The sequence below is a fragment of the Spermophilus citellus genome (assembly GCF_964194105.1).
Source record: "Spermophilus citellus genome assembly, chromosome: 1".
NCBI lineage: Eukaryota > Metazoa > Chordata > Mammalia > Rodentia > Sciuridae > Spermophilus > Spermophilus citellus.
Genome location: NC_138182.1, coordinates 223,324,075 through 223,347,389, shown reverse-complemented (window position 1 = coordinate 223,347,389; position 23,315 = coordinate 223,324,075). Strand labels below are relative to the sequence as shown.

The 23,315-nt window shown below is 37.0% G+C and overlaps 1 protein-coding gene across 1 annotated transcript in view; it reads left to right on the top strand.

Moving 5' to 3' along the window:
* JMY (junction mediating and regulatory protein, p53 cofactor) overlaps nucleotides 1-23,315 on the top strand; it is an 82,755-nt gene that overhangs the window by 12,147 nt on the left and 47,293 nt on the right. The window contains exon 2 of the mRNA XM_081293406.1: nucleotides 16,103-16,276. Coding sequence (XP_081149532.1) covers nucleotides 16,103-16,276 — 174 coding nt within the window. The remainder of the gene's footprint in view (nucleotides 1-16,102; nucleotides 16,277-23,315) is intronic.

The following is a 23,315-nucleotide window of genomic DNA, read 5'->3' as shown; positions in this document are numbered from 1 at the left end:
AGAGTTCAATCCCCGGTACCAAAAAGAAAAAATTTAAGACACAAGGTCACACATTAGTCAAAGGCTTGTACAGGACCAGTATTATCAGTACAATTCTGTTCCACCTCTATATCTTATCCCATTAGACGGTGTTCAGAGGCAATAACATACATAGAGCTGTCTGCTTATGATAGCAGTGATTTCTAGAATACCTCAAGATCTGTCTGAGGCCATCTCACTGTTTAATTTCTTTCTTCTTTTTTTTTTTAATGGGGTGGGGTTAGGCAGTACTGGGGATTGAACGCAGAGGTACTTTACCACTGACCTACATCCCCAGCCCTTTTTAAAATCTTCTTTTGAGACAGGGTCTCATTAATTTGTCAAAGCTGCCCTTAAACTGTGGTCCTCCTGCTTCAGCCTCCCAGGTTGCTGAGATTACCACTATACCTGGCTAACTTTTTGTTTTATTATTTTTTTAAATAAGCCGATTAAAAGTCTAGTCTAGCAAATACATAAACCAGTAACATAGTTGTTTATTACCATTATCATGTGTTATACGTACTTGCCTGTGTTCTGCTTTATACAACTGGGAGCACAATGGGTTTTTTAATATTAGTGTCATAAACAAGTGGGTTATGCATTGCACTTATGACTTTACCATGGCTGTGATGTCATGAGGCAATTGGAGTTTTTTTCACCAACATAATCCTATGGGATCCTTTGTGTGTGGTCTACAGTTGACTGAAATGCCACTATCTGGCATATTAATGTAATTCATTATGTTTTTGTATTATATAGGTATAATACTGGAATTTGTGTTTTTATTGTAGGGAAGGCCAAGCACTTTAGATTATAATGTTATCAGATGGTTAATGTAAATTTTGCTTCATCCCCTCCTTGAATTGCTACCTGAACCATTTCCTAATGTTCACTTTTTAAAATGTGGACCCATTATAGAAGGTATATGCCAAGGGCTGGGATTGTGGCTCTGTGGTAGAGTGTCTGCCTAGCACATGTGAGGCACTGGGTTCAATCCTCAGCACAACATAAAAATGAAATAGATGTTGTGTCCACCGAAAACTAAAAAATAAGTGTTAAAAATAAAGATATGTGCCAAGCTTTTAAGAATCTCATTACCCCAGAATTTACCACAGAACATCATGGTTATCCAGGTTGGTCTGTGTGTTTCCTTGGTGATAATTCTAAATTACTTTCTGACTTAACGACTGGGAAGGTACAGCAAGGCTAGATGTACTGCAGTATCTGTAGCACCTATTTATTTTCCATCTTGGAAGGGAAAAAAAAGTAAATAATTTTACTTTTCATTAGTTGTTGATTTTTATAATTTTCCTATGCAGTATAAAATGGGTTGTTTTACAAACTAGTATTTGGTATCTGTATGTATGTGCTCCTAGAGTCTTAAGATATTAAGTGAAATTTCATTCTCCTTCGTGTTTTCAAATGCCTCATCTGTCCCAGTGTATGCACTACGTGTTTCTTAAATATTCTTTGATTCATTTTAAAGTTGGTTTCTGCACATGACATGTATTTGCCTTTTAATGAAAGGTACATATTTCCCCAGGAATAAAATGTAGCCAGATTTCCCATTTATCTATAAAATGAAGACTCTGAAAATCACTTTTAAGTATGTTTGGCTCATTACTTTATATTTTCTAAATATTATTTCATTATTAACAGTATTAATAACAATTAATACAAAGGTAACATAAAAATGATTCATCAGCCCAGCTTGGTGCCCATGCCTATAATCCTAGCAACTCAGGAAGCTAAGGCAGGAGGATCAAGAGTTCAAAGCCAGCTTCAGCAGATTAGTGAGGCACTCAGCAACCCAATGAGACCCTATCTCTATATAAAGTATTAAAAACAGGCTTGGGATGTTGTTCAGTGGTTAAGTACCCCTGGGTTCAATCCCTGGTACCAAAAAAAAAAAAAAAGATTCAGCAGTTTTAAAAAAGAATAGAGATGAGCAGTGTGTGCTTTAAATTTGGGAAATTAGTCCTTATTTGTCACTTGAAGAAACACATCCAACAGACCTAGAGGGAGTCTCAGTGCCACAGATCCAATTTCATTACTTGGGATAGGCCCCTCCTGTTGAATATTCTGAGTCACTCCTTTTCACAAGCAGATAATTATTTTCATGTTTAACAGCAATTTAATTAGGAAGGTGTAATTTATAGATTACATGTTGTTTTTTTGGGAGAAGGGCAGTACTGGGAATTTAACTACAAGGACACTTTATCAATTAACTATCTCCAGTCCTTTTTATTTTATATTTTGAGGCAAGTCTCACTAAATTGCCCATGCTTGCCTTGAATTTCCTATTCTGCCTCAATCTCCTGAGTCATTGAGATTATAGGAATGGGTCACCATGCCTGGTAGCATGTTGCTTCTTATATAGCTCCTTAATTAAGAGAAAATGGAACTGGGTAGTAGCACAGCCTGTAATCTCAGCTACTTGGGTGGCTGAGGCAGGAGGGTTGTAAGTTTGAGGCCAGCCTGGGCAATTTACCAAGACCTGTTTCAATCTAAAACTAAAAAGGGATGGGAAATGTAGCTCAGTGATTAAATGCTTACCTAACATGTGTGAGGCTCAGTTCAATCCCTAGTACCACCACCCTCCCCTGACAAAAGGAGGCCGGCAGTCTAGGTTTGATATCACATTAGAGAAAAAAGTTATGAAACTCTTTATAGGAGATTGTAGTTTAAATTTTACATTGGGACTTCAAAATTACTCAAAAATCTGTAAGAATAGTGTTATAGTTTGGATCTTAAGTTGCCCCCTACGGGTCTATGGTAAATACATCTCTCCACTTTTGGAAGGTGGTAGAACCTTTCGGAGGTGGGACATAGTGGAAGTAAGGTAGGTTTTTGGAGGTATTGCCTTAAAGGGGATATTGGGGTCTCCAGCTCCTTCCTCTTGCTCTTCACTTTCTGGCTGCTATAAGGTGACCAGCTTTGCTCCCACCATGTCCTCCCAAGCATGATGTTCTCCCTCACCATAGGCCCAAGGTGATAATGGGTTCAAGCAGTCCTGAATTGAAACCTCTGAAACCATGAGCCAAAATAAATCTTCATTTTAAGTTGATTTGTTCAGGTATTTTTTAACAGTGATGAAAAGCTAAAGATATTAACAGTTTTATAATCCCAAGTTATTTTTTTCTTTATTTGGAAATGTGGTCTTACTAAATTGTCCAAGCTAACCTTGAATTTGCATTTCTCCTGTTTTAGCCTCCTGGGTAGATGGGACTATAGCCTCCTGGGTAGATGGGACTATATCTGTGTCCAACTATAATTCCAAAGTCGAAGAGATGATCCTGCCACCAATGAAAGGAGTAAATGGCATAGAGTCACTTGGCAGTTTTATCTTTTGCCATGATTTATTGGGCATATAGGAAAGTTTTTTTTAAATTTTTAAATATTTATTTTCAGTTTTTGGCGGACACAGCATCTTTGTTTGTTTGTGGTGCTGAGGATCGAACCCGGGCCGCACATATGCCAGGCGAGCGCGCTACCACTTGAGCCACATCCCCAGCCCAAGTTTTTTAAATTGACATAATAATTATAGATGTTTTGGGGTAAAATGTGGTTTTTTTGGAGCATGTTGATCTACTTAGGATACTTAGGTTATCTGTCATTTGAATATTTATCATTTCTTTGTGATAAGAACATTCAGAACTTTCTCCTGTTTTAGATTATATAATATTGTCTATAACCACCCTCTATAATAGAATATCAACATGTATTCTTCCCTTCCTATTATGACTTTGTACCCATTAAGCAGTATCTTCTCCCCTCTGTCTCCCTCACTTTCCACTTTTAAGTTGTTGTCATTGACTCCTTTAAGTACCTGATAAAAGTTGTGAGCCCTTTTGCTAGAGAAATTTTTGCATTAAGCAGAGTTTTTAGGTATCAGATAGTTGAGACATGAGCAAATAAAAAAGGTATCTGGAAGCTAGAAAGAAGTGAAAGGAAGATGTATTTATTTACATTTAATTAATGCTTTATGAAATTCTACTTTATGTCTGTAATGTGATTCAATAGAGGATAATAACTTTGGAAAAAGTTCACAAACCAAAATTTATGCATGTCTACAATCCTAGTTTCTCCAGAAGCTGCGACAGGAGAATCACAAGTTCAAGGCCAGTCTGGGCAACTTAGGGGGGATCTTGTCTCAATAAAAAATATAAAGAGCTGAGGCTGTAGCTCTGGGTAGAGTTCTTCACTAACACATGAGAGGTTCTGAGTTCCATCCCTATTACTGAAAAAAAAAAAGAAAAAAGAATAATCCAAAACTTTACTTTCCAAGTCCTTGCTCTCCATTTATCTTATCCTGAGTCCTACTATGTCTTTATGGTTGTGTTGGTTGCTCTTGAGCCCTTCTTCAGAAATCCTTAGAAGTCTTATTGTATTCATATTCATTTCCATCTGCATTCTTATTCAGTCTCAGTTGAGTGCTCTCAAATTTGGAAAACTTCTGTCTTCCCCATTTTTTAATTTATATTATTTATTTATTTATTGTGGTACTGGTGATCAAACCCCGGGAAGTGTGCTAGGCAAGTGTTCTACTACTGTGCTATATCCCCAACCCTTTAAAAAATTTTTTATACAGGGTCTCACTAAATTGTCAGTCTTCTCGAATTTAGGATCCTCCTGCCTCAGCCTACCTAGTAACTGAGATTATAGACCTGCTCTACCTCCCTGGCTCATCCTTATTTTAGATGTATTTTCCACATTTTAAATATAGGCCATTTTTATCCCAAATAATTTTTATCCTAAATAGTCCAGTTTTCATTATAATAATTTATTTTTAATCTTTTTATGTGTATGCGTTATTTAAAGCATCTTGTGCATTTCACAGTTTATAATGTACAAATGTCTAAAGTTTAGTTTTTATTCCCTGGATTTTGTCGGTTTTTGCTTAGGAAGATAGTGTTTCTTCCTTCTGTTAAGTTCTTTTTCTAAGGTGCTTGGGGTCAAACCCAGGGCCTCCTGCATGCTAGTCAAGTGCTCTACCTCTGAGCCATACTCCTACCCCCCTGTTGAATGCTTTTATCATGAATTATGGGAATTTTTTTTATTATGAATTATAGGAAATGATTTAGATGGATGTCTTTTAGATGGATGTCTGTCTAGTAAATTTTGGTACCAGGAATTGAACCCAGGAGTGTTGAACCCCTGAGCCCCATCCTACCACTTTACTTTTTAGGTGTAGATGGACCCAATATCTTTAATTATTTTTATGTGGTGCTGAGAATCAAACATAATACCTCACACCTGCTAGGCAGGTGCTGTACCAACTGAGCTATATCCCCAGCCTCCCACTTTTTGAAAAAGGGTCTCACTAAGTTGCTGAGGCTGGCTTTGAATTTGCAATGCTTCTGTCTCAGCTTCCCAAGTTGCTGGGATTACAGGCCTGTACCATTGTGCCCCGTTTGAAATGCAGTCTTTTTTTTTTTTTTTTAAAGAGAGAGGGGGAGAGAGAGAGAGAATTTTAATATTTATTTTTTAGTATTTGGCGGACACAACATCTTTGTTTGTATGGGGTGCTGAGGATCTAACCCGGGCCACACGCATGCCAGGCGAGCGCGCTACCGCTTGAGCCACATCCCCAGCCCTGAAATGCAGTCTTAAAGTGTATTTCAATTATTTATTTTAAGATTATTTTCAGATACTTAAAGTAGATTGACCTGACTGATTGAAATTATAATTGCTTATAAGGTAATCTCATGATGGAAAACCACAAAACTTTATAGCAAGACAGGTTAATAAATTAGCAGTGTTAGATGAGATGCCTTGGGCACCTAGAAGAATATTAAGATTAGTTGCTGCATAATAGCTTTGTAAAGCCCTATTTTATTTGAAGTAAAAGGCATGTGGGAAATAATATATAAATATGTTAATATTTGAAAACCCCTGATATTCTTAGTTGTAATACAATTTTATAGAGCTTATTATAAATTAAGTAATGAGTATATAGTGACTTGATGTTCTTATTTTGGCAGAAAATCGTATCTACATTGTTTGTGTTGAATTTGCTTTAGTGCCTTAAAGTAGAACTCAAAGAAATGGAAGTTGGGGTGAGAGGGAATTTATTATTGACAGATGCTGCTGCCGCTGGGTTTTTGTCATTCTTTTATAACAGTTTTGTTTACTCTGAAACTCCGTCATAATGTTCCATGTGTGATTCATGTCTTTAGACTCATATTACATTAGTGTTGATTCTCCCCCCCCCCCCCAGTTTTCTTGTCCTAGCCTTCCTTAATATCATTCTATTTCTGATGTGCTTGCTACATGCACCCTTGTCTTTAGTTGAGCTGATTTTTGGAACCTGAGAAGGACTCTGATTAGAAATTGATCATTCCTTAGCACCTGCCAATAGTCCCTAATCTTGCTTTTCACATGTAACTTAAAATAGATGATTCCATATCTAAATTAGCCTTTAGAATTGTGGTGGAGGAATGGGGACACAGGAAGAGAAGGATGTGGCATTTTCAGACTTTTCATACCTAATCGTTTAGAAAAGTTTTGTGTGTGATTTTGGATATTACAGTGAAGGGGATAATTTAATGCCCCACTTTGGATGTGTGAGCCAGAATACCTTTGAGTTGGAAGTGAAGAAGAATGAAGTACTTTACTTTAAAAAATCTACACATTTGCTTCATGGGTGATTATTAGAAGGAATATAAATGACAACTGGGGATCTAGCTCAGTAGTAAAGGACTTTGCCTGGCATATGCACTTTCCCCAGGGACCATCTCTAGTACCAGAAAACAAACCAAAAATCTTAACCTTTTCTCTCATGTCTTTGTGTGTTGTTTCCCTTTCTTTGAGACAGCTGTTCATGAGTTTCTTGTGTGTCTTTCAGATAGCATTCCAATACAAAGATCTACAGATACAACCTTTTAATAGTTCAAATGGTAGCATACTATCTACCTTATATATATCTTGTTTGTTGGATTTTTTCTCCCTTTCAACAGGCTGTTTCTTACTGGCTACATAAAACTCCATTGTATAGATTTGGGTTTTTTTGTTTGTTTGGTTTGATTTTTTTGGTACTGGGGATTGAACCCCAGGTGCTAAATCAACTACTGAGCCACAAATCCCCAGTCTTTTTTTTTTTTTTTTTTTTTGGTATTTTATTTACAGGCAAGGCCTCCCTAAGTTGCTGAGGCTGCCTTTGAACTTGCAATCCTCCTGCCTTAGCCTCCTGAGCTGCTGGGATTATAGGCATGTATCACCACACCCAGCTATAGATTTGTTTTGACTTATAGTTCTTGCTGGTCTTTTGCTGTTTCTGTTAAGATTGTATATCATTTTCTACATGTGCAATTATATGAGGGATAATTTTCTATGAGGAGTTTCAGATGTACAGGGAATATGGGTTTTATTTCAATTGTTTTCTGTAAAGGATATGCCAGTTTTCACTGCCTCAGGCTGCTTTTTGTTTCTGTATGCTCTTGAAAACATATTTTCAAAACTTCTGATCTTATCAGTGAAATATTTTTGTTTGTAATTTATTTTGCATTTCCCTTATGATTGAGTCTTCATTTGTTCAGAAGCCATTTCTGTGAACCCATTTCATTCTTTACCTGTTTTTAATTGTGTTGCTTGCCTCAGGAAATGGTAATGTGTGTTAAAATTTTTTTGTGTATGTGTCATTTATTTCTTGTTTTGTGTTGTGTGCAGGGAATTGAACCCAGGCTAGGCAAGGCAAGTGCTCTGTCACTGAGCTACGCCGCTAGACCCTGAATTTATTTTGTATGGCTGTGTAGCCAGTTTTAATATTGCAGTAAAATTAGTCTTTAATTTAATAGTTTCTGGATATTGAGCCAAACTTAAAGTCCCCCATGGCAAGATTATTTAAAACAAACAACCTGATTTTTCCCCTTTTATGATTTTACTTACATTTAAATTATTGATCTAGGTTTTTTAAATTTTGTTTTTGTTTTATTATTATTATTTTTTTTTTTACTGTGGATCAAACCCCAGGCCTCAAGCGTGCTTGCAAGTGTTCTAGTTTACCTCAAACTTCTAGAATTCATATTGTTGTAAAGACAACAATCTGATTTTGTGTGTGTGTGTGTGTGTGTGCTGGGAATCAAATCCAGGGTTTATTAGCACATGCTACACAAGTGCTCTTTCTCTAAGCTACATCCCTATTCCTTTTTAAAAATTCTACTTTGTGGCAGAATTTCACTAGTTGCCCAGGCTTTCCTAAAATTTGGAATCCTCCTGGCTCATCCTCCCCATAGTCTTAGATTTTAGGTATACTAACATGCCTGGCTGTCTGAACTCTTTATTACTTATTATTCTTGATGCTTACATGAGCTGTGATAGCTGGTAAGGCCATTGTCTCTTCCTCTTGTTTTTCCATTTGAACTTTAATATTGGTCTTTATACATTAAAAAGAGCTTGTTGAATATTTTTCTGTTGCAGTTTTTCAGTTTATTCCCTTGTATTCTAAAGTGACAGTTTTTAAAGTTAGTGGCACTATTCTGTTAGAAGAATCAGAATATCTTCATGATTGGTTCAGTATTTCTTGTCAGGAATAAAGAGCTAAATTATGAATTTTTTTAAAAACCAAGCAAGTCACCGGAATGTAAAGAATTAGTTTAAAGGCCATTGTTAAACCATCCAACTGTAATGAATGGCCCTAACCCTGAAGATAAAGAAGACTAGTGCTGGTGATAAGACTAAGTTAATTTTATCACTCTATATGTGTCTTCTGAAGATGATTCTGTGATTGTTTTAGGTAGGAAAAGTGTTTTTTATCTTTTTGAAAAGGTTTTTTTTTTTTTTTTTAGAATAGCAAAAATGCTTTAGTTCATTTAGATCATGGCTCATGATCTGAAATCTAAAACAGAATAATAGTAAATGTAATTAGAGAAAGAGGAGGAGGAATTAAGGTTTAGGAAAAAATAAGTTATATGTCACAATACTGTAAATATGAAAATTGACACTTCTGTGAGAGTTAGTATGGGAATATTATTCACTGAAGCAGTGCTTCTGAAACATTAATGAATACTCATCACTTGACGATCTTATTGAGTTTCAAATTGATTCTGTGGATGTGAAGTGGACCCTTACTGAGGATCTGTTGTGTCCTCTTCCTCCTCTTTTTTTTTGGGGGGGGGGTACTGGTAATTGAACCCAGGGGCACTCTACCACTGAGCTATATCACTAGCCCTATTTATTTATTTATTGTGATGCCAGAATTGAAATCAGGGGCACTCAACCACTGAGCCACATCCCCAGCCCTATTTCTGTATTTTATTTGGAAACAGGATCTCACTGAGTTGCTAAGCACCTCACCATTGCTAAAGCTGACTTTGAACTCGTGATCCTCCTGTCTCAGCTCTCCTAGCTGCTGGGGTTACAGGCATGCATCACCATGCTGGCTCATCTTTATTTTTGAGACAGGGTCTCCCCAAGTTACCCAGGCAGGCTTTAAACTTACAATCTTCTTGCCTCAGGCTCCCACTAGTTGGGATTACAGATGTATACATACCACCATGCCTAGCTTTAACATGTCTTGCAAGGTAATCTGCTGGCAGCAAATCCCTGCTCAGATAATTTTCCCTCTTTGAAGATAATTTCATTGGATATAGAATTCTAGATTGGGGAATTGTTTTCCTTTGAACACTCTAAATATTTCATTCCAGTCTTCTTGCATTATTTCTGAGGTCCAGTGTATTTCTCTTCTGTTGGTAGTGCTTTTTTTTCCCTTCCTCTGGCTTTTTTCAAGATTTTTTTGGGGGGGGGGCTATTGGGGATTGAACTCAGGGGCTCTCAACCACTGAGCCACATCACCAGCCCTATTTTGTATTTTCTTTAGAGACAGGGTCTCACTGAGTTGCTTAGTGCCTCACTTTTGCTGAGGTTGGCTTTGAACTTGTGATCCTCCTGAGTCCACCTCCCAAGCTTCTGGGATTACAGACGTGCACCACAGCGCCTGACATTCTTTCAAGATTTTGTCTGAACTTGATTCTGATATGCTCAGTTGTAGGTGTTTTTTGTTTTTTGTTTTTTACTTATCCTGTTTGGTATTCTGAGTTTATTTGATTTGTGTTTTGGTATCTGTCTTTAATTTTGGCACATTGAGTTATTTGAATGTTTCTTCAGTTCATATCTCTTTTTCTTTATCTTCTGGTGTTCCCATCACTTTATATGTATACCATATTTCACTGCATAATCATTGTAGATTTTATGCTAAATATTTTGGGGAAAAAAGGCAGGTTGAAACATTATGTTAATCTTTTTCTTTTTTTTTTTTTTTGTAGTTGTAGATGAACAGAGTGCCTTTATTTTATTTATTTTTACGTGGTGCTGAGCATTGAACCCAGTGCCTCACGCATGCTAGTTAAGCACTCTGTCACTGAGCTACAGCCCCAATGCTGCAGTCTGGCTGGGCAGAATTCAGTAGCCACTTGTCAAAAGAAATGAACTTTATTTTTAGAACCACACAGGTCAAACAAAACAGCTCCTCAGGAAAAAACCCTCAGAGCCCCAAGTGCCACCACCGACTTCCCACAAGCCTCTCCCTCCACCACAAGCCTCACCACCTCCCACAATCCTCCTGCTCTTGAGGCCAATCCTCTGGGTCACATGGGCGGAGCCAAAGAGGCCCCCAATGAGCAGCTCTGTGGTCTGAAAGGGCAGGGAAACAGCCCAATGAGCATCACCGCAGAGGAGCCAATCAGCTAGATGTTGCTGGGGCCGCTGTGAGCCAAACATCAGCTGGCAGCTGGAAGTTTGCTGGGGCCCCTTCGGCTGTGGCTTTCAACATCCCAGCCCATATGTTAAGCTTTTTTAAAAAAAATTATGCTGATTACTTAAATCATTTATTACTAAATGTGTTTGGTGTAAGATCAGGAGCATGGAATACTCGGGAATGTACATTAAATTTGAATAGTTCAAATTGACACATCAATTCTTCATGACAGTTTAAGTGACATTTTTTCCAGTCAGATATATATATAAAAAAAGTAACACATTAGTTGTTACTGATTTGTGTGTTAGTGGAAATATCACACTTGAGAAAAGTTACTACAATGTTAGCAAAGTATGGATTTAGAGATTTAATCTCCAATTTGAAGATTATGTGCTGCTATCATTGGTTTTGTTATCTGACCTTCATTCCTCAGTTCCACTCATTTACAATTAGTACATAAGCAGGCTTTCAGAAATGTACTGACAATACACATGCACCAGGAATTCTGGACTCATGGTTATCAGTAGAAGAGAAGATCCGTATGCCACTGGTGAATACATTGCTGCTGTGTTTACCTTTTAAGTTGCATGATGAAGAGAATTATACCCTGTGATAATTATGTGATGAAAAGTTATAAACCAATTTTTGGACTGAGAAATGGTGTGCCATTAGGTGGTGATGATGATTATGCCGTAAAAATACAGTAACTTGTAATTCTCACTGATTTTCTTCCTTGGTACAATCTAAGGCATTCTTTTATTTTTCTTAATGCCTTGATTTCTAGCATTTCCCTCCGGATTATTCTATGTGTTGAGCTAAAATTTCATCTGGTATTGGTCTTTTTGTCCCCTCTTGTCTTTTGATTTCCCTAGAGACTCCATATATAGAATTTGAGTCATGCTCTTTTTTCCATTGTAATCCCTGTTAAAATACCAGAGCCCTGTGAGTGGTTATACCATATTGGGTGAAGAGGAAGTGTTCTATAGTCCTATTAGGGTTGACTTTTAGTGAGCCTGTGCCCTTGGGTTGTCACCTTCACAAGTATTTCTCAGTGTTCACCACTATCCAGGCATTCTATGACAAGACAAGAAGGAAAGAAAAGTCATGTGTTGGGTATGTCCCTTCTTTTAGTCAGCAAGTTTCTATAAAATAGTTTTCTCTTGGGCTGGGGATGTGGCTCAAGCGGTAGCGCGCTCGCCTGGCATGCGTGCGGCCCGGGTTCCATCCTCAGCACCACATACAAAGATGTTGTGTCCTCCGAGAACTAAAAAATAATAAATATTAAAAAAATTCTCTCTCTCTCTCTCTCTCTCTCTCTCCTCTTTCACTCTCTCAAAAAAAAAAAATAGTTTTCTCTTAATGGCAGACCTCATTAAGAACAGAATGCTCTCTGTACTTATTTCAAAATAATTGATTCCTTTCCTTGTCCAAAGTATGAGGGGGCTTTTCTGTAATTTTCATATGAAGAGCCTGATCTAGAAGATAAAATTCAAAACTGTGAGGGCAAGGCCAGTTGTCTTTAACTCTCATACTTTCCATACTGTAACTGTGCTAATTCGCCAGTTATAGTTTAAGTTTTCCTACCTTGGTCTTGGGTCCCACTGATGTTTCTTTTCTTTTAAGAAGCAAAGTCTTAATATGTTTTCCAAGCTGGTGCTGAAATCCTTGTTCAAGCAATTTTTTTTTTTTTTTTGCCTCAGTCTCCAGAACTACAGACACACCTCCATGGTTCCCTCAAAGATTTCTGTTCTTGGGGTTCTCCTCCAGTAAGTTGTGATTCTCTTTGCCTATTTGCCTTGCCAATTTTAGGGACAGAGTGCCCTGTGACCTCAGTTCCCTGCTGGATTCCAAGAAGAATTGTTGATTTTCAGTTTTAGCTTTTTTTCTTATTGTGTGGATGACAGTGACTTCCAATCTTCTTACATCCCAGAATTCAAAATTATAATAGGTTGTACTTTCATTCATTATTCATTTCAAAATGTTTTTATATCTCTTATGCTTCCTTTTTTTGATATCTTTAAGTATATTAATTTCCAGATAGTTCAGGGCATTCCCTTTATCTTATTCCAATGTGGTCAGCAGATATACTCAATATTTCAATTCTGTTCAGTTTTTGAGACTTGCTTTATAGCCTAGCATGGGTCTGCCTTTGTGTGTGTGTGTGTGGGGGGGTGGGGGGCTGGGGTTTGAATCCAGGGCCTCATGTATGTTAGGCAAGCAATCTATCACAAGTCACCTCCCCAGCCCCTAGAACTGCCTTGATAATATCTTTCAGTCATTTTTCAAAAGTGCCAAATAAGATGGTTGATAGTATTTTCAGATCTTTGTTTTTACTGAAATATTCTATCAATTGCTGAGAGTGTTAGACACCTCCAATTCTGAATTTGCTTCAATTCTGTCTATTAAGTTAGTAAAATTTTTTTTAAGGTACTGGGATTTGAGCCCCAAGGGTGCTTTCACTGAGCCACATCCCCAACCTTTTTTTTTTTTGACAGGGTCTCAATAAATTGCCTAGGGCCTTGCTAAATTGCTGAGATTGACCTAGAAATTGAAAATCCTCTTGCCTCAGCCTCCTGAATGGCTGGGATTACAGGTGTATACACAACAAGCCTAGCTAATACACACTTTTTTATAACTGTATATCTTCTTGATGAATTAAATCTTTGGTCTGGAAATGCTCAACGTTATCTCCATTAATACTGTGTATCTTGAAGTTCACTTTATTTGCTGTTTATAGGGACATTCCATTCTTTTTAAACTTTATTTTAATTTTTTTAGTTGTAGTTGGCCACAGTACCTCCATTTTATTTATTTATTTTTTGTTTGTTTATTTCCCGAACATCCAAGTTTTCATCTGTACCATTTCCCTTTAGCCAGGAATTTAAAAAATGAAAAAAAATATTGTAGTGTTCTTCTGCTGTTAGTGAATTCTCTCAGTTTTCACTGTTTTGGAAAAATGTTTATTTTGTTGTTTTATGTTGTTGCTGGGGATTAAACCAGGTCTTGTGCACACTAAGCATAAATTCTACCATTGATTTATGCTCCCATTTTTTTTTCTTTTCCTTTTTTTAGTGGTAATGCTTGGATTGAACCCAGGCAGAGGCTCAAATATGCTATACTCTATCACTAACTACATACCTAATCTCAAACTCTTGGATTCAGATGATCCTCCTGTCTCAGCCTCCCAAATAAATTGGGACTGCAGACATATACCACTGCTATCTGGTTTGGTTGGTTGGTTGGTTTTGCAGGGTGGGGTGTGAGGTGATTGAATTCAGTGGTACTCAACCACTGAGCCACATCTCCAGCCCTTTTTCGTATTTTATTTAGAGACAGTCTCACTGAGTTGCTTAGCTCCTCGCTTTTGCTGAGGTTGGCTTTGAATTTGTGATCCCCTGCCTCAGCCTCCCAAGGCCTGTTATCTGTTCTTGAAAATTATTTTTCCTTGGATGTAATTCTGGGTTGACAGGTGTGGGTTGTTGTTTGTTCTTTCCCTTTAATTTCAGCATTTTAAAGATATCTCCCTCTGTCTTCTGTTTTCTACTGTTCCTGATTTGAAAGTGAGCATTTGTATGTACCCTTGTATCTTCATTATTTCTTCTTCTTCTTCTCCTTCTTCTTCTTCTCCTTCTTCTCCTTCTTCTCCTTCTTCTCCTCCTCCTCCTCCCTCCTCCTCCTTCGATCCTCAGCAACACTTAAAAATAAAGATATTGTGTCCACCTATAACTAAAAAATAAATATTAAAAAAAGCGGAAATTCTCTGAGTTTCAAAAGTAAGGATTACATGTAGTTGCTTCAAAACAACAGAATGATAGTTACTATTTGGCATTTTTTTAATTATAAAAGAAATTTAATGTAGATTATCTGACTTATAATGATTATTAATGAAAGTGTTGTACTTTTGGCCAAAAAACCTGGGCAGGAAATTTGAAGCCTAATTTTTAAATATTTATTTTTTTACTTATAGGTGGGCACAATGTCTTTATTTTATTTTCATGTGGTGCTAAGGATCGAACTCGGGGCCTCACGCATGGTAGGCGACCCATCTACCTCTGAGCCACAACCCCAGCCCTTGAAGCCTAAATTAAGCATAATTATATGAAAAAATTATATGATTGCTAAAAGCAAGAAACCAGGAAGAAGATAGTTGAAATTTAAAGATATGGTTAGGAATAGAAGAATTTGTGTCTTTGGGGGAGAAATGATACTGTTACCAGGTAGACAAGAGATGAAGAATAAGTATAAAGTTCTATTTTCTTGCTACATGATTCTTTTGGTTCTTTAAATTTCAACTTAAGCTTCTTTGTATGACCATTTTTATCTGTCCATTTTAAACTAGTATTATAGTTTACCACCTTTCCCCAACTCTCATTCTTTCATATAGGACCCTTGGTTTTATTGTTGCTTTTATTCTAAAAACTCTTATTTCATAATCTGTAAAATACTTATAATTTGACATTTTGAAAATAAATTTGGTTTCTCTTTGTTCACTACACAGTAAGGTCCATAGGGATCAGAACCATATTTTTGTATGCCTAGCTCTTAGGCTACTGCCTAAGAGTATTTGAAAATGAAATGAATGAATGAATGATATCTAGACAAACATGTACACACATGAGTACCAATGAATGCAGAGAGGTACAAACATATATTGTTTGTTCATTTGTTTTTTTGGTTTTTTTTTGTCACCTTAATCTGGAAGGAGGTGATGGGTATGAATTTAAGAAAGTCATTAAGGGAATGTTTTAAATTGGGATGAGGAAAAAATTTACAAGAGATTTGGGAAAATCAGTAAAATAACAAAGGCAAGAGTCAATTAATTACTTTGTAGATTAGTAATTAAATAGGGGTTTTTGTTTTTAAATTTTTTTTTTAGTTGTAGGTGGACACAATATGTTTATTTTAAATTTATTCTTATGTGATGCTGAGGATCAAACCCAGTGCTTCACAGTTGCAGGGCAAGCACTCTGTCACTGAGCTGCAACCCCAATCCCCTAACTAGGATTTTTGTTTTTATTTTTGCAGTGCTGGGATCAAACCCAGGATCTTGAATATGGTAGGCAAATGCTCTACCATTTAGCTATGTCCCCATCCATTCTTTTTCTTTTATTTAACTATAAATTTGTGGAATACTATAAGATATTGGTTTTATGCTAGGCAGAATTATGGGGCTCCCCTCCTCCCAAATGAATTAGGATGTGGTCTTGAGTAGTGAGACACTTGAAACATGGAGATGAGTGGTGAAAAGCAATCAAGTACTTTTAGTTCCTTTTTGCTACTGGGTTTTAGCATTCCTAGCACATGATAGGAAGCATGTTAAAAAGCAAGAACAATTATTTATAGGTTATTATACTCAGTTTTCTTAGTATTAAAACTTGCTTGTCTTGACAGCTCTTGGATAAGCATAAGAACACAGAGAGCATGGTGGAGCTTCTGGACTTATATCAGATGGAGGATGAAGCCTATAGCAGCCTTGCAGAAGCAACAACTGAACTCTATCAGTATTTACTGCAGCCATTCCGAGACATGAGAGAACTTGCCATGCTACGAAGACAGCAGATCAAGGTAGTCTTTTAAACACTAAATAGTAGTTTACCTACTTTCATTATTCTCAGCCTGGCTAGCTATGCCTTTCTCCTTCTCCTTCTCCTCCTCCTCCTCCTCCTCCTCCTCCTCCTCCTCCTCCTTCTTCTTCTTCTTCTTATTATTATTATTATACTGAGGGATTGAACCCAGGGCTTCTGCATGCTAGGCAAGTACTCTATTACTCAGTTACATTCCCAGCCCCTTATTAGAAAATATTTTATTTTGAAACAGAGTCTCACTAAGTTTTCTAGGTTGGTCACAAACTTGTGATCCTCCTGCCTCAGAACCCCCAAGTAGCTGGTTTTAGTGGTTGAGTGCCCCTGAGTTCAATCCCCGGTACCAAAATAATAATAATAATACTATAGACAAATACTTCTTCTTTCTCTTGGGGTCTAGCCTTAGCATTTCATTTTAAAGTGTCTCAAAAGGTAATTCTAATGAGTAGCTAACATTTAGAACAGCTTAAAAAGAAATATGTTCTTTTTTTTAAATATATATATATATTTAGTTGTAGATAAACACAGTATCTTTACTTATTTTTATATGGTGCTGAGGATCAAACCCAGTGCCTCACACATTCGAGGCAAGCGCTTGACCACTGAGCTGTAGCCCTGGCCCAGAAATATATTCTTGTTAAAGTACAAAGTTGTAAATACATTGGAAGTTTCCCATTTCCCTCCTCTACCTCTGTCTCCCTTTAATATTTTGTGTCCTGTATAGTTGTGGATTTCTTTACTAGAAGTCTGGGGAACATTTCTTTAGGGAATAGTGGTTTAATGGTAGTGTTAAAATTCATTACATTAAGTTTTCATTCATGAAGAAATATGTATTACATTTTCTGAGCAAGTATTAAGGGTTTGGTTTTATAGCTGACCACATGTCAGTGTTACTGTGTTTAATCCACATGGAAGTGTTGCTGAACTAGGACATTAAAATTGTGTTTTATATAATAGGTTAAGTAAGAACATTACATAAGAATGTGTGTACAAGAAAATTATCAGTAACTCCGAGAACTTTATGCTTTGTGGCAGGGATTCTTAGTAGGATGGTTAAAAAAGTTTGAGAAGGTAAAGCATGTCTTTCTCCCCCTTTACTAATAAGTCAGGATAGAAATTAATACAAATACATTTGACACAATCCTTTATTTAACATTCTGAAAAATATTGAGTTGTCAGTCAATTTTATCCTAAACTTGGCTCTTGGATTAAAATGGTAAAAAGAAACTAAGAATTTTTGGACGTTGGAATATCCTCAGCTTTACAAAATGAACTATAGATAGTTCAACTATAGTCTGTTGAAAATCCGATTGGAAGGCCAGGAATGAACTGGATGACTTGATATCCCACCTGCTGCTAGAGACTACTGCAGTTGTTCAGCCAGTATCATACTCCCATTCAGTATTGAGTACCCAGAATCTATATGCATTCTTAGTTTTATATTACTTCACACTTTAGAAAATTTGACAGCATGGACTTGTGAGTCTGTATCTGCCAATATCATCACTTATTGCTCCCTTTTTCCTGGGAAGCAGAGTGTAGGTAAGGAAAAACAGACAACATACTTTTAAAATTTTTAAAGATAAAAATGATATTTTCCTGCATTTCTTTTTCTGAGATTTTGACCCTCAGATGTCCCATCAACTATGACTACTCTATTTTTTTTTAGCATGTTAAGTGGTGCTCTTAACTAGTTAATTTTCACAATAACCCTATAAATTAGATGATTTTTCTGCTTTGTAGATAAGAAAACTAACATTGGGATGATTTGGTTTTGTTTGTATCTAGTTAGTGAGTAGAAGAGTTGATTCAGTACTCAAAATCAGGTGTCTGTAATTCCAAATAATTTATTTTTCTAATTACATTACTGATTACTCATTACTTTTACGTTAGAAAATCCATACTCACTAGAAAAGCAATTATAATTGATTTGGCAAGGTATTTGTGTTTACATAGTTACACAGAAAATATGTAGTATCATAGAAATATTTTGGTGCTTCTGAAGGTTATTTGCAGCTAATTAAAGTCATGATTTCTGGTTTTTTAAATGTAATTGTGTTACTAAGCCAGGCTAGCTATATCAATAAAAGGATCTTGCTGGCACAGTCTTCCAGGTTAAGTAAATCTTAATGAAATAAGATATGTTCAGTAAATTTTGTGTTTAAGTATGAAAATCACTGCCTAAAATTGAGTAAGAAGCATGTTTCACCCTGATCTATTGGTAGGATATGTGTTGGGTGCACTGAGATAATTGTTAGTTGAAAAGCCTTGAAGTAACTAGGTGCAGTGGCTTGCAGTTGTAATCCAGCAGCTTCAGAAGATAAGGCAGGAGGAACGCAAGTTTGAGGCCTGCCTCAGCAACTTAGTGAGACTGCCTCAAAATGAGATAAAAGGGGCTGGGGGTTAGGTCAGTAGTATAAAGCACTTCTGGGTTCAGTTCACAGAAATGCACGCATGTGTGTATGCCCACGCGCGCATGCGCACGCACACACGCACACAAACCTTGAAGTACGAAAAGTAGTCGAATGTATAACATTTGTGGTATCATTAATGTTGAAATTAATTCTAGTGGTATATTATTTTCTTATGTTCAGGTAAGAAAGATTTGTGTGGAATTGATGGCATTATAAAAGCTTTTTTTTCCTAATCATTAGTCTGAAGTGATTTTGATTAGATAGCTGTTCTCCCCATGTCCCATAAATGATTGCCTTATGTGGAGCCTGATAGTCTAGTGAAGACTGATTTCTGGGAGGATGCTTTTTGTTTTGTTGTGTTTTTTTGTAGTTGTGTGGTGCGAAGAATTGAACTCAGTCTTACATATGCTAGGCAAGTGCTTTAACACGGAACCCCATGCCTAGCATCTTTTTCTTTGTTTCGCTTTTTTTTTTTGACTGTTCATTTCCTATCTCCATCTTCTGGGGAAGGGAACAATCTTAGACCTATGAAATCTTTATCTGAATCATTGAGAAGATATCTAATTGAATTGATTAAACAAAAATCAGTATATTTCTACAGATAAACAGAATATAAAAAAACTTGTGCCAACAAATTCTACAGTTTAGATGAAATGGACACACTTCATAGAAAAATATGAATTATCAAAACTGATTTCAAGAAGACGGAAATTTTGGTAGTCCTGTATTTGTTAGTAAAATTGAGTTCATAATTTAACACCTTTACACAAAGAAAACTCCAGGTTCAGATGACATCATTAGAGGATTCTGTCAAACAGTGGAAGAAGAAATAATACCAATTCTACACAAACTTTTAATTAATTAATTAATTTTTTTATTAGAGCTTTATGGTTATAACTAGTAGTTAGGTTTATCCCAACAAATTCATACATGCATGAAAATGGATCTCATTTCATGTTCTTCCCCATTCCCTTCCTTTTCCCTCCCGTCCTTCCCCCACTGCTCCTTCCCCCACTGGACTCCTTTCACTGTCTATTAATTTATATTTGGTTCCTTATATAATCTTATCCTCCTTGCCCCTCTTCCTTTATTTTACCCTAGCTTCCGCATATGAGAAAACATTCGACCTTTGAGTTTGGCTAGTTTCACTTACCAAAATATTCCTCATTTTCTTCTATTTCCTGGCAAATGCTATAATTTCATTCTTTCTACTGGATGAGTAGAATTTGTGTGTGTGTGTGTGTGTGTGTGTGTGTGTGTATGTATCACAATTTCTTAATGCATTCATTTATTGATGGGCACCTGGGTTGATTCCATAATTTAGCTATTGAGAATTGTGTTTACTAATTCTTTTAGAAAATAAAAGCTGAGAGAATATTCCCCATCTCATTTTATCAGCCAGCATTTAGCCTCATGCTGAATTCAAATGAAGACATAGAAAAAAGAAAACTACAGATAAATCTCTCTTCATGAATACACTATTTTTTTTAAACATTCTTTTTTAGTTGTTGGTAGACCTTTATTTATTTATATGCAGTTTTGAGAATCCAACCCAGTGCCTCGAACCTGCCAGAAAAGTGCCCCAGCCCCAGCCCGGAATACATTGTTTTTAATCCTGAACATAAAAAAAGGAAATAGGGTCCAGTAATCTATAAAAATGATGATATGCTGTGATCAAAAGGGATTTTTCTCAGAAATGCAAGAATGGTTTAGTATTAAAAAATAAGCCAATGTAAATTACCATATTATCATAATTATCCAAATGAAGGGGGAAAACACTATATATCCTTTCTACAGATGTAGACAAGTGTTTGGCAAAATTCAGTACTCATTTGTGATAAAACTCAACAAACGAAGAAAGTGAACTTTCTCACCCTGATAGAGGGCATATATAAAACATCTGTAGTTATACCTAATAGTGAATGACTGAATTCTTTGCCTTAATATTGAAAACAAGGCGAGATTGATTAGTTTATCAATTTTTGGATGGTGGTAGTGCTAGTTGCCGCAGTCTGGCTGGGCACAATTCAGGAGCCACTTGTCAAAAGAAACTAACTTTATTTTTAGAACTAAAAACACCAAACAAAACCGCTCCTCAGGAGAAACCCCTCAGAGCCCAACTGCCACCACCGGCTTCCCACAAGCCTCTCACCCCCAGACAACCCTCACCACCTCCCACAATCCTCCTGTTCTTGAGGCCAATTGGCTGGGTCGCGTGGGCGGAGCCAAAGAAGTCCCCCAATGAGCAGCTCCGTGGAGGAGCCAATCAGCTAGATGTTGCTGGGCGCTGTGAGCCAATCATCAGCTGGCAATCTGAAGGGCAGGGAAACAGCCCAATGAACATCACCGCAGAGGAGCCAATCAGCTAGATGTTGCTGGGGCTGCTGTGAGCCAATCATCAGCCGGCAGCTGGAAGTTTGCTGGCAGCTGGAAGTTTGCTGGGGCCCCTTTGGCTGTGGCTCTCAACATCCAGTAATCAAACATAGGGCCTTGCACATGCTATCCAAGCACTCTATCACTGATCCACACTCCATCTCCAACTTTTCCTCACTTTTATTCTGTATTATCCTGGAGGTCCTAGCCAATTCAATAAGGCAGTTTTTAAAAACATAAATTGGAAAGCAGGAAATAAAGCTCTTTATTTGAAAAAGTCACATGTCAAAAATCCTAAGGAACTTAAAAAACTAGAAATCCTAGAAATAAGTTTAGGGATATAAAATCATTATTAAAAATTCAGTTGCATTTCCTGTCGTCAGCAACTTAAAAATCAAATTTTTTAGAGTACCACTTATATTAGCATCCCTGTGCATAAATTGTTTAGGGATAAGTTTAAGCAATGTATTAAAGCCCAAATATTGAATATTGTAAAACTTTGCAGAGAAAAATTAGGATGCCTAAATAAAAGGAGGTATGGAACATTAATAAATTGGAAAAAAATGTTTATTTTTCAGTGTATTTTTTTCAGTGTATTTTTTTGCTATAATGAAATTCTTGTAGCAGACTGATTATTTATAAAGAAAAGAGGTTTACTTAGCTCACATTTTTAATGTACAGTGTCCAAATAGCATGGTTCAGTTTCTGGAGAGGGCCTTCTTTAGGTTGTATTATGTCATGGTGGATGTAGTATAAGCCTGTGTGAGGAAGAGATCAGGAAGCCAGAGAGACAAGACTTCCACAATTCCTTCCAAGTATCCAACCCAGACTGTTATAAAGAACTACACTAGGCCTCACTTCTTGAAGATCCACTGCCTCCAATACTACTCCCCTTGGAAGCAAGCCTCTAACACATAAGCCTTTGGAGGTCATATCGAAATCATATCCAAATCAAGGTAGATATCATATTTATACTCAGCTCCATAGATTAAAATTCCAGCAGAGCTTTTAAAATTTATTTTTATTTAAAAAATGTTTGATTAATACATACCATTTTTTAAAAACTATTTATTTTTTAGTTGTAGTTGGACACAAACTACCCAGGATCAAACCCTGGGTTTTGCACATGCTAGGTGAGCACTCCAACACTAGGCCACAACCCCAGCCCTAGTACATATCATTTTTGTTAGGTGCGCAGTCTGGCTGGGCACAATTCAGGAGCCAGTTGTCAAAAGAAACAAGCTTTATTTTTAGAACCACACACCACACCACACAGCTCCTCAGAGCCCAACTGCCACTACTGGCTTCCCACAAGCCTCTCAACCTCCCCCATTCCTCCTGCTCTTGAGGCCTATTGGCTGGGTCGCGTGGGTGGAGCCAAAAAAAGTCCCCCAATGAACAGCTCAGGTGGTCTGAAAGGGTGGGGAAATAGCCCAATGAGCATCACCGCAGAGGAGCCAATCAGTTGGCAGCTAGAAGTTTGCTGACAGCTGGAAGTTTGCTGGGGTCCCTTTGGCTATGGCTCTCAACAGTTATGTACAACCTAATTTTTTTTCTGGGGGGTGTACTGGGAGTTGAACTCAGTGGCACTCAACTGCTGAGCCACATCCCATCCGTGTTTTATATTTTTATTTAGAGACAGGGTCTCACTGAGTTGCTTAGTACCTTGCCATTGCCGAATCTGGCTTTAAACTCCTGATTCTCCTGTCTCAGCCTCCCAAGCCCCTGGCATTACAGGCTTGCACCACTACTCCCAACCAACATAATATTTTTGTGCATTGTGGGATGACTGAATTGAGCCACTTAACATATTCATTATCTCACATACTTTTTTTGTGTGTGTGTGGTAGAACACTTAAAATCTGTAGTGGTTTTCAGGAATAAATATACTGTTATAGTTACCATGTTGTACAGATCTTTTCAATTTACTACTCCCAACTGAAAATGTGTATCTTTTAACCAATATCTTCGCAAGACCCCATACCCACTACCCTTTCCCCACCAATCCTGATAACCACCGTCCTGTTCACTGCTTTTATGAGTTCAACTTTGTAGAATTTACATATATTGGGATTTTGCTGTATTTATCTTTTTTGTGACTGGTTTGTTTCCCTTAATGTAATGTTCTCCAGGATTGTCCGTGTTGTGTCACAAGAGACAGGATTTCCTTCTTTTTGCAGAGGTACAATAGCATTCTGTGTATATACATTTTATCTATTCATCTGTTGATGGCCA